Consider the following 11,521-nt stretch of genomic DNA (forward strand, 5'->3'; position numbering starts at 1 on the left):
CAGTTTTGAATTTTGACCCACTGTGTATTTGAGTTTGACACCCCTGCTCTAGGACGATATCCTCTCTGTGATTGGGAAAAGTTGGTGATTTTTCAGTGATTGCATTGAATTTTTCCTGATTCTGAGACAGAAAAGCTCTCAGACAGATTGGCGAAGGTTTGGAAATAACTGCCGTCTAACAGACTAACATGTTTCAGTCGGTCGGAGTCAATCTGCACCGATGAGCACAACTCATCTGCAATGCATCTCTTTGAAATAGTTCTCGATTGGTTGGTTCTGGTTATTTTCTGAGCCCCTCAGGAGGAGGCTCAGAAAATAACCTCTGTCTCAGATCTGAAGTTCTGGTTGTGAGTAGCTAATGTGAATTGCTTTTTGTATGTATATTTTAAGATTTTGCAACACATCGCACAGTTTTGTGATTTTTGCCATTTTTTCACAGTTAAACATGGTTTTATCACAAACTGATTGCATGTATATTTGCCAACTTAACCCCCTTCAATCACAAACTGATGGAAACACACTGATAGCACACCGACTTCATCCTGTTGCCACTTTATTGGCGTCTTGGTGAGAGTTGCTTTAAAGGATTTAAAAGTCATTTAGCTTAAACGTTTATTCCACATGGCTTTGATTGTTTTGGTTTTTCTGCAGTTGCCAGCCACTGTTTTCTCGCTGTAGATGTAGCTGTAGCATTATTTAGCACTAATTAGCCAATATGCTTTTCTCTAGCTAAGACTGTTAGCATTGGCCACAGATCTCCAAACCAGACGCTGGCTCATCCAGGTCTTATTCAGTCTTTGGGACTGACTAACTCCTGGAGCCAGCCTCCAGTAGAGCCTGCCAGGAACAATCTACATACTATTCTCAAAATTTATGTAAACTAAACTGCAAATCTACTGTTATAGAAAATACTACATGTATCAGATCTTATGGTTTGTTACATTTCAGAGAACTAAAATAATTTAAAGTAGATTAATCACTTCATTATTTACAGAAAGATTATACATGAAAAAATCTTAAAGCCATAGAGATGAACAGTTTACCCACCCTAAAACCACAAACCCAAGACACAGCACCCATATTATTTAGAAATAAATTCTAAGGAATAAAAATGGAGGCCTTGGCTCCCCGGTTCACTGCTTTAGTGCCTTTTTTGGCAGCACAGTGCATTATTAATAAAATCTGTGTATTTATGTATTTTTCTGTCTGGTTCTCCTGCAGACGTTCATAGTCCTGAACAAAGGGAAGGCCATCTTCCGTTTCAGTGCCACATCCGCCCTCTACATCTTCAGCCCCTTCCACCCTATCCGGAGACTCGCCATCAAGATCCTCGTGCACTCATATCCTTAAGTACACAAACTCTGCTGCTACTGTCTGTGCTTGCCTTATGATCTGCAGGGAAATGGCTGCGGGTGGGGGTCAGGGGTCAGTTACAGAGGAGCCTCCAGTGCTTTCAGTGTGTGCTGAAGGATGCTGTGTGAGAGAAGCCAGGCCACCCTGACGGCAACAGAAGCAGTTGTTGTGGTTGTTGTTCTGCCTTCGTCTGCTTCACTGCGTCTCATTGTGACTGACGGGGCAGCGATATCTCGGATACTGTTTTATTTTGATCACAACCATCAACACGCAGTCCCGTATAAAGAGACCATCACGCAGTTTCACAAGTAAAGATTAGAGGGTTAGAAAAGCTTAGCTTCATTCTTATCAGAAAATATTCAAATTAAAATCAGAAAATAAATATTAATATAAACTAAAAGTCAAGTTTAAAGAGCAGGAGGGTCTAAGACAAGGTTGCATCATGGGAAATGTAGGCTCCAGGAGATTTGAACGTAATGTTTTAGTCTCTGCTGCTTTTCTTAAACAAAGTCCAGTCACACCACAAACAAACAAATAGATAAATTAGATAAGGATTTTAATGATTAATTGTTATATGTGAGTATTTATTGGTAGTATAGGATTTCAGGTTGTTGAGCAGTGTTAGGATTTGTCATTGTTTCCTTATTTTAGAGGTACGAGAACGCGTGAGCTGATCACAATAACAATCCCAGTTGCACTGATGATGATAATTATTCATTATGCTCCTGCTTTTTACAGAATTTGCTAGGGCAGTTATGTGAGCATTGACTGTACAGCAGTACATCTAAGGTCCTTAAAGATAAAAGACAGGGGACAGCTTCCTGGTGTTCGTTGAATGTGCTGATTGGTTGGCACCACAAAAAGTCAAGATCCTGTAAATCTACGTATACATACCGTGTATGCATGTGGGCCTGGCACACAGCCTGATTAATGATGCTGTATGTTAACTGAAGAGGTGAGAGATAAAGGTTTAAAGGTCCAGCTCTGTGCTGACAGGTGAACGTACACAAAGTCTGTGTGATGGGTGGCATGCTAACTGCTCAGCTTATGTTATGTTGAAGGATAGCAGAACTAATGCTAACACGCTTTCAGTGTAAATCAAAACTCATTATTCTGCATGCCTACTGGAAACACATGAAACGTAGTTAACAGTTCGATAAGTTCCTCTCTCTGGCCAGAAGAGGGCAGCTCCTCTGGAAACAGTCACTGTGAACACAACCGTACTACTCACTTGATTTTTCTCTCTTAGAAAATATTTAATGTCAGTAAAATACTCAAGTAAATGTACTCTGATTCCTAACGGTCCTAATCATGCTCTGGTGTAATGGTGTAGGGGATCATTTGGTGTGGCAGCACCAGCCAATCATATGTTTGAAAGGAGTGGAGGTTGCTGCGTGTGGTAGGTGGGGGACTGTGCCACCCCCATGGTGTGGTGTGGATACTTCCCTGACAGTAGAGTAAAGCTCACATTTGAATACTCCAGTTGTGTTGGTGAACGTATCTTGTTAATTAAGGCACTAAGGTTCTCATAGCTTTCAAAAATGTTCCATATTTCACTGTAATCAAAGTTGCGTACGATTAAAATATCTGTTAGCTTAACTCACAGATGTGTAAAGTTAAAATAAGCAAGTGTTTGCTGTTGGTAGTTCAGATGATTTTTTTTTTCAGCGAGGTTAGTTAAAAACTGCCATCCTCATTAATATCAGTTAAAAGCAGATGCTTTTTGCTAGCCAAGCCAGCTAGCTGGTCCAAAAGTGACGTCTAGTTTCAGACTGCTAAGATGATCCTGGGCTAAACGGGTCGGTCTACACAAAGTCTGTGTTAAGCTGATTCTTAACAAATCAGATCTGGCTGTAAACAGTCAGGGGATGCCTTTTATGAATAAAGTGAATACCTTGACCTATTCAGCTAAAGGCCAATTCCTGCATTTCTGTGCTCAAAACTCTTTAATTTCACAGATTAGTGCTTTTCTCATTGTAAAAAAATGGAAGCAGAAAAACAAAAATAAAGCGACTGTTCAGCGTTTTATGGAAAAAAGTTAAACAAATGTAAATTATTAATGTGAAATAAAAAGACTTTTTATTTGATAAAAATACATAAAATAGCATCACTCTTATCAGAATATATTTATGCAAGACATTACAGGTCTGCATACCAATAGTCATCAGATATTTGTCGGAGACATTAATGGTGTAATCGTTGTTTGGCTGCTTTAGACAGACAGACGTCTCTTTACATCCTCCAGTGGTGAGTTTATACTGGGTCCCACAGCTGGACGGTCTCCAGGCACACGCACAGTAATGACAGCATATTAAGCGATCATGTCAACTGACTGTGTGTGTGTGTGTGTGTGTGTGTGTGTGTGTGTGTGTGTGTGTGTGTGTGTGTGTGTGTGTGTGTGTGTGTGTGTGTGAGAGAGAGAGCGAGATAGAGAGAGAGAGAGACAGAATCAGAGGGCTCGTACTGTCGGTCGTATTTCTGAGCCAGGTATCATCTTGAGCTGTCTGGTGAGCCGTAAACATGGCCAGTAAATACTGCACAGCCTTCATCAAGGTGGCACACATGCACACACATGCACACAGGTGAATATACAGGCATTACAGGGACACACACACACAGAAATATTGTGACTATAATCTCTCTGCTGACCAAATCTCTGAGTTTGTTCCTGGAGGAGTGTCGACCTTTGACCTTTGACTTATAGCCTGTCAGGAGCTCTTAATATGTTTGCTTGTTGTGGTTTCTTAACACCTGTAGGCAAGCCGGAGTGTAGTCTGGATTTAAAAATTAAGAAGTCGTGAAAAAATCAGAAATATACATATCGTATATATACATGTGACAAATTAAAGGAAAATCTGAATAAATTAATGAATTTAAAAAAACCCACAATGAATGCAGGTGTTTCCACACAGGTGCTCTGCCTGTTGTAATTGAGCAGTTACCATCCATTCATGCTCTGTGGAGTGTGCACACCCAGCTGATCCTGATTTTGTTACAAGCTGTCATGAGGAAAAGGTCTAAGTGACTCTGAAAAGGGGGCATTTATGTGACGAGCGTCACTGTCAGCTTCTGGCTCAGCTGCTTTCAGCAGGAATATAGATGGAGCTTCTGGGTTTTAAAACTGAATTCTTTCAGTTGCCACCAGGGGGCGATGCCTGCAGTTGGAGAAAGACTATAAAGTCTACACAAAAGCCTTTCCCTGACTTGAACTCTGTAAACTGCTCAGTTTGTCACCTCAGTCGCTCATTTTGGGTCATATTGAAGGAAAAAAGAATCCATTTTTATAAATTTTATTTTAAGGTTCAGGAAAGAGGATTATCTGGGATCAGCCAATGAGCACTTGATTTCTCAGTAAGACCCGCCCATCTCTCGTATTGATGGGAAATATGAGTAATACAAAACTCCAGCATTCACAACAGAACTTAAGAAACTATAGTGGGTGACATCAGTGTGGCTGCATCAGGTCAAATTCAGATTTCACATTCAGATTGTCACGGCTAACGGGGTGAGCCGTGTAGAGGAAATAAATGAGGATACACTCACATAAGACACGGACCTTCACAATAAAACAGGAAACAATTCACGAGGACGCAGACTTGACACCAAACTAAATATACACTAAACACGAGGGCACAAGACACAAAACCTAAGAACAAAACCCTAAACCAGAATAAATTGAAACATAGGATATAATATTCAAAACAAGATAACAAAAGAATCAGAAGTCATAATACAGAAGAATACTAAAACATAAGGAACTGAATGAAATGACCTAGAACCGTAACACAGATTCATTACATCACAGATCCATTGCTGAGCAAAATTATGTGACAAACAAGAAAACCTCCATAAAAACTGGAGCGGGTTTAAAAAGACTTTAAGGGAACCAATAAAATAAACAAATTCGTCTTTCATAGCATCTGTATTCCGGGACAATTTAAGCTACCGGTAGGAGTTTTCACCGTCACCATCCTGGTGTTTGAACTGGAAATGCAGACTGAACACTGAATGCTCATTGGCTGATGGAATATTGTTTCCTTTTTGACAAAATAACCGCCTAAAACACAATGTTGTGTTTACAAATACTGAGCTCTTAAAATCAAAAGAAAACAGTTTCCTTGAGGTTACAGGAAGTGAGGAGTCGCCCCCTGCTGGCAATTAACAAGAATGCAGAATTAAGTCACTTCAGTTTTGGGATCTGTAAGCTCCAACTTGGCGCTACTGTATTGTGGTATTGACTAATTTTTGCGGCCACACTCAAGAGGCCATTCGAGGAACAGAGTCAGCATGAGGCTGTCGTTATGAAAGCAAATGCACGTTTCGAGTTCAGTGGTTTCCAAACTGCAGATGCACTGGTTTACAAAAACCTGGGGAAAAAAGGCGATGAGTCATCGTTCTGCATACACTCGGCAAATCTGCGACTTCATGTGCGGCGAAGAGAACGATTCAGGCCTGAACGCTTGACTTCTGCGGTTAGGGGTCAAGGGTGACGGTGTTGTTCTGTAGGTGGGGCTGGTTTGGTGGTAAGAGTCACTTCAGATCAATTGTTGACCCCACCCCCTCCCCAATGTAAGGGGCACTTTCATTGTTTCTATAGATGCTACAGAAACCAGCTGGCCCTCCACAGAGAGAAATGATTGGTTCATTAATCATAGTTACTGGCAGGAAGTTTATGGCAGCAATTATGATAACATTTTTTAAGCACACAAATCACTCGATCCAGCCTCTGAATGGTGAAGATGTCTTAGTTTAACTTTCCCAGTTTGCTGTTACAATAAAGTCTAAGTTGTATTTTTTGTGTGTGGCTGCTATATGACTTTATTATGACTATATTTGCATAGCTAGATTATTAAAATAAAAGACACATGATTAATTTGCATAAAAATGGAACTAAACCACATTAAATGACTTTACAGTGAACAACAGCAGGTGATATGATCAGGAAAATGTACCCTTAGTGTTAGTTACAAAGAAATCCCAACTTTGGTTGTGTATAGTTTATGTTGGCCTGTTAGTTATACAGATCTGAGTTTAAACCCAGAGTGGAAAACATGCTCCACCTATAAGTGTGTAATCCAAACTACTGGAAAGATTTTCAAAGTGTGAAAGCTGCTTTGAAGAATTGAATATCTTCAAATTTTCAATCAAATTAATTATTAATGCTGGTTTCTGGTAGCAACAATAAAGCTACACGTGAAGGTTTTGCAGCTCCACTGAGGACTGTAAAAACATGTAATATGAAATTAACATCGCCTTGAAATTAAGATACCGTCATTAGATGTGAACCTTTAATTCTAAACGATGCACGAAAGTCAGCTTTTTCCCTACTGGTTTTACTGGTTGGTACCACGTATGATCAAACTGGGCTTTATGTTGGTCAGGGTTAAACTGCAACAATGAGTCATATCCTGTCTGGTTTCCATTTGATGCCATGAACGAGAGGAACTGAGTGACACACCGAGGACATGGCACACTCTGAAGGAAGCTCCCATCTTTAAGCATTCTCTGCTCTAAATGTCATCATAATTTACAAATGAAACATTTGTTTTTTATTTAATAAGCCTTTCAACTACAGATTAAGACCATAAATTCATCAGGAGAGCATTCACTGAGGTCAGAGATCAAGTTGAGCAGCAGGCTCGTTTTCTCATAGATTTCCATACCAAATGACTCGCCCCCTGCTGGACATCAGGAGGGTAGCAGTTCTAAGGCACTTTCAGCTAGTTATCTAGTTAATTTCAGACTTCAGATGATAACTGCTTCCATTGTGGATAGATTTTTTAGTTGAGTGCAGGGGCTGACATTAAATGTGAATCCAGATGTACTTTAGGACGCTTTACTGACTTTCGAAGTTAGAGGCTATAGCTGTGGGTTTTTGGCCCGTCGCCCGTGCACCAGCTCCACGCTGGCGTCCGCCTCAGGCCCCAGACGCCAGGCCAACATGACAGCTATTACTTCACACCCAAAACTCAACCCACCCCCCTTATCCTCACCTCACACCCGTCTATTTTTACCGTGGGAGGCGGCTGCTGGTGTTGAGAGACGTTGAGCTGGCGGACACGCTGCTGTTGTCAGGGGAATAAGTGGGTTCAAGAGGTCATCAATGGAGGTGCGGCGCTGCTGATGTCCACGTTGTGTGTGCGTGCTGTTCTGAGAGATGAAATAAAAATTAGTGTGTGTTGTGTGGAGGAGGTGCACGATGTAAGGGTACAAGCTGCGGTGCTGAAGTGGAGTTTTAGTACGTGTTTGTGCTTTAGAAGTGTTTGTGTGTGATCAAGTGTGTTCTGGATTTGTGCCCAACCACAGTGGCGCCACTATGACAAGCTGCTGTTTGAGGTGGACACACACACACACAAATACACTCATGAACCGCTGTGATATTAGAATACAGCGATTGTGTTTTTCTGAAGGCAAACCGTGTTATTTCCCATGGGGCCTTGCTCCTGAGGACAGTCATTTGATTTTTGCATCCCATGAGGCATTGCTGTGGGACTCAGAGCTGCTCTGCAGCCACCAGCTGCAGTGCCGTTGTGTTTTAATTGTGTTCACGTTGAACCAAAGTGAGTCAATAAGCTTTGTGTTTGTTGTGTGTTGTTGCTGAGTTGTTGTTGTGGATTTGTGTGAGCTTTAAAGTCATGTCTGTTAAACCTCTGAAGTCCAAGTCATCATAGTTGGTAACCCAATCCTCACCCTATATTTTGGAGAATTGCGTTTTGGAAAGAAAAAGTGATTCATGTCAGTCAGAATAATTATTTTCTTTATTTCATGATTATCAAAATGTTGGGAGAACAAATCAATAAAAACAATATTCTGATTTGTTCTTATATATTATGACCAAAGTTAGGACCTTTATTTTTTTATATTAGCTTTTGAGGCAACAGAGAAAAACCCAACAATCATATGACCCCCTATGAGCAGCACTTTGGCGACAGTGGGAAGGAAAAACTCCCTTTTAACAGGAAGAAACCTCCGGCAGAACCAGGCTCAGGGAGGGGCGGGGCCATCTGCTGCGACCAGTTGGGGTGACAGAATGAAGTCAGAATAAAAGACATGCTGTGGAACTCTTCTGAGTTTATCCTTTTGGAATTTCCTCTTCCTAGCCCCTCTTTCAAAATAAAAGCCTTTAGGACAGGCAGTGGCATATGTTTAACTGGACAGCTCAACTGAAAGAGAGAAAAAATGAGGGAAGAATGGCGGAGATGGACAAATGTGGAAAGAGGGAGAGAAAAAATAAAACCGGGGTAGATTATAGACAGGAAGACAGATCCCGTGGTGGGTGTGGGAGGTATAATGATATTACCGGTATGGTGGCCTGGGAAGTCCATAACAGCAGGTCTATCATTACCCCATAATTAGCTTCTGGCTCTGTGGCGGCGGCGGCGGTGAGGGGACATTTGCGTTGTTTGTCAATTGGTAACAGTATTATCTCGCCGCCTGCCACAACGCTCCAGCAACATCATTACAGCCGGCACTCAATCAACAATTACCCCGCCGCTCAAACAAGTTTCAGCTGGAGTTTGGGCCGCTTTCACACAGGGAGTATGTTCCTTCTGCCAAATTACAATAATTATGATTCATTTATAGCTGTGATTGACAGCTGAGTGAGGTCTCATGAAGTCTCTCCCACCTCATCGAGCGCGGTGTGCTGAACGTGGCAGGTGAAGCTGATATTTAACATGTACTGTTGCCTTCTGACAGTTTGGAAAGTTACTGCTCCCCATTATATGATGATTAGACAAGAGTGGGCCTTTCCTCCCATCGCCGCTGTTAATGGCATATTAATTTGCTGTATTGAATGTGGCAGGCATTGGAGGGGAGCGCTGAAACACACATGCTAACTCGACACAGCCTTTCAGTTCACTTCATCTTTATTTAAGCCCTAATGGGAAATCAGTGAAAGGTATTTAAAAAAAACGGCACATGTAAAATCACTTCAGCATGTTGTGGCAAAAAGAGACATTTTTACACTTACATTTCAGCCGTTTAGCTGACACACTCCAGAGAGACTCACAATGAGAGAACAAGTCATAAAAGCCTCGGTTCCTCGATCACCAGCGTCACACTGAAGTCATTTCCATTTTACATTTGAGCTGCTGCTTTTATCCGCACTGACTAGGAGCTGAAAATCACAGAAAAGTATACTAAATTGACTCTCTCGCAGTTCTCTTTTGTTCTCTGTGCTAAATTTCGACCTCTGTCCAGCCAACAAACTTTACAAGACTATTTGCAAATTTAAGGTTGTTGCAGGTAAAATATCTGACTGTTTATCCCATCCAGGCTGTTTATCAAGAGCTTTGTAACACAAACTCAAGAACTATCATTTAGAATAGAATAGAATAGAATTCAACTTTATTGTCACTGCACATGTCACAGGTACAAGACAACGAAATGCAGTTTGCATCCATCCAGAAGTGCTTAAACTATACATATATAGAGAAACTATAAAGAATATGAAATAAAAAGCTATAGAGAAATGTGAACTATGCAGGTTATAAACAGTTGTAGAATTAAAAATTATCGTATGTACAGAATGATTATTTAGACAGTAGTGCAGTTAAGATAAGTGAGATATGTGGATAATTCCTACAGAGGCTATATAAAGTGCTAGTGGTTGTGTGTGTATGTTCAGTCCATGAGTTTAACGTGGGTCAGATGTCAGGAGGCAGAGTTCAGGAGTCTGACAGCTGTGGGGAAGAAGCTGTTCCGGTACCTGGTGGTCTTAGTCCGGAGGCTCCTGTGGCGCCTCCCAGAGGGCAGGAGGGTGAAGAGTCCATGTGATGGGTGACTGGGGTCTGGTTGCTTTTGTGAACAATTTCACCTGATGACAAGCAACCTTCAGCAACCAGCTGCCAAACAGTTGGGGACTGGGTGCTGGTAGGGAGTTGGTGACTGGTCACTAGGCCTGGGTGACTGGGGCCTTATTAAAGTCACATATCAAGGTTGAAACACCTGGGAGGAGCTGATGGTTGATCTGTTCAACTGTATTAAAATATCTGATTCTTTATCACGAGTATCTAAATGACTTATTTAACATAAAGTTTAAAACACAGACAAAAATATTTCAGGTTGTACAATCTGCTCTTTTAGATTTTTTTTTAACATAATACGCTTGATAATTCAGCTTCTCTCCTCAGCTTTGTTGGCTGTGCTGCTCACTCTCCTGGTTGCCAGTCTCTGCCAAACAAACCACTTCCATGTTGTCTAGATAGTTGTGTTTGGTATGTTTTCTCTCCAAAAGATACTCCCGAGTGCTTCTTTTGATCAGCTACCATTCCTTCTGAAGGACACACACAGGAAACAAACTAAATCATCTGTGACAAGTAACCAGACATTTTTTCCCAGGCAAAGCAGTTGGGTTTAATACAGTATCATGCTGGTGTATATAGCAGTATACCAGGAGCAACTATAGTAAATTATGGGATTATGGGACTGTTTCCACTTTTACAGGTGTAGCTCGAAGCTAAAGTTATATTGAAAACTTGGAGTACTTCTACTTCTTGTTGGGAATCCCTCTATAATGTACAACAGGCTACGTAAGAAGACAGCAGGACCCAGATATAGTAGCAGGAGTCACTCCCACATTTGATGCCACTAGTCTTGATTTCTCCACACAGTGTGGGCTTTGTACTGAACTCTGATTCAAATGTAAAGTGTTTATTGTCTGATGGGAAATCTTCTCAGTCCTTAACCTGTTCACGTTATTCAGCTTGTTCATCATGTGCACCATCCTGACAAACTGTTGCTTCATGGCCATGTCCGAGCCGGAGTACTGGGCCAAATACCTGGAGTAAGTACACCTGGGATCTTTTCTTTCTTCTTCATCAGCCACAGGTGATTTATGTAAATTTACATTTAATCAATGATATTACTGGATATGCATTTCTTTCAAGTCATAGTAGCTATTGCAAAGTAATTCGAGGTAACAGAGGTAAATGGTTTGCAAATTTTAGTGTGTTTGTGTCAGTCGCAGACCCTTAAACTAATATGCTGTTAATGTTCAAAGTGCACTTAAGATGCTGCTGAATCGAAAAGTAAAAGCACGTCTTTGATGCTTTGGGACTGAATTCCATTTATTTCAATAGGACAGTTTTTTAAACTAAAGCTACCTTTGCAGCACATTCAGGGATCATTGGAAAAATGCATATTTTTGGTGAACAGACCCTTTAAT

The 11,521-nt window shown here is 41.1% G+C and overlaps 1 protein-coding gene across 1 annotated transcript in view; it reads left to right on the plus strand.

Annotated features, from left to right (window-relative positions):
- LOC147321604 (sodium channel protein type 3 subunit alpha-like) overlaps window positions 1-11,521 on the plus strand; it is a 270,039-nt gene that overhangs the window by 59,377 nt on the left and 199,141 nt on the right. The window contains exons 4-5 of the mRNA XM_086305639.1: window positions 1,222-1,339; window positions 11,050-11,140. Of these exons, the coding sequence (XP_086161765.1) occupies window positions 1,222-1,339; window positions 11,050-11,140 (209 nt within the window). The remainder of the gene's footprint in view (window positions 1-1,221; window positions 1,340-11,049; window positions 11,141-11,521) is intronic.

This window comes from Aulonocara sp. 'chitande type north' Nkhata Bay, linkage group LG9 (assembly GCF_057382095.1).
Source record: "Aulonocara sp. 'chitande type north' Nkhata Bay isolate Kocher_YH1m ecotype deep benthic linkage group LG9, A_spYH_male_GT1.1, whole genome shotgun sequence".
NCBI classification, from domain to species: domain Eukaryota; kingdom Metazoa; phylum Chordata; class Actinopteri; order Cichliformes; family Cichlidae; genus Aulonocara; species Aulonocara sp. 'chitande type north' Nkhata Bay.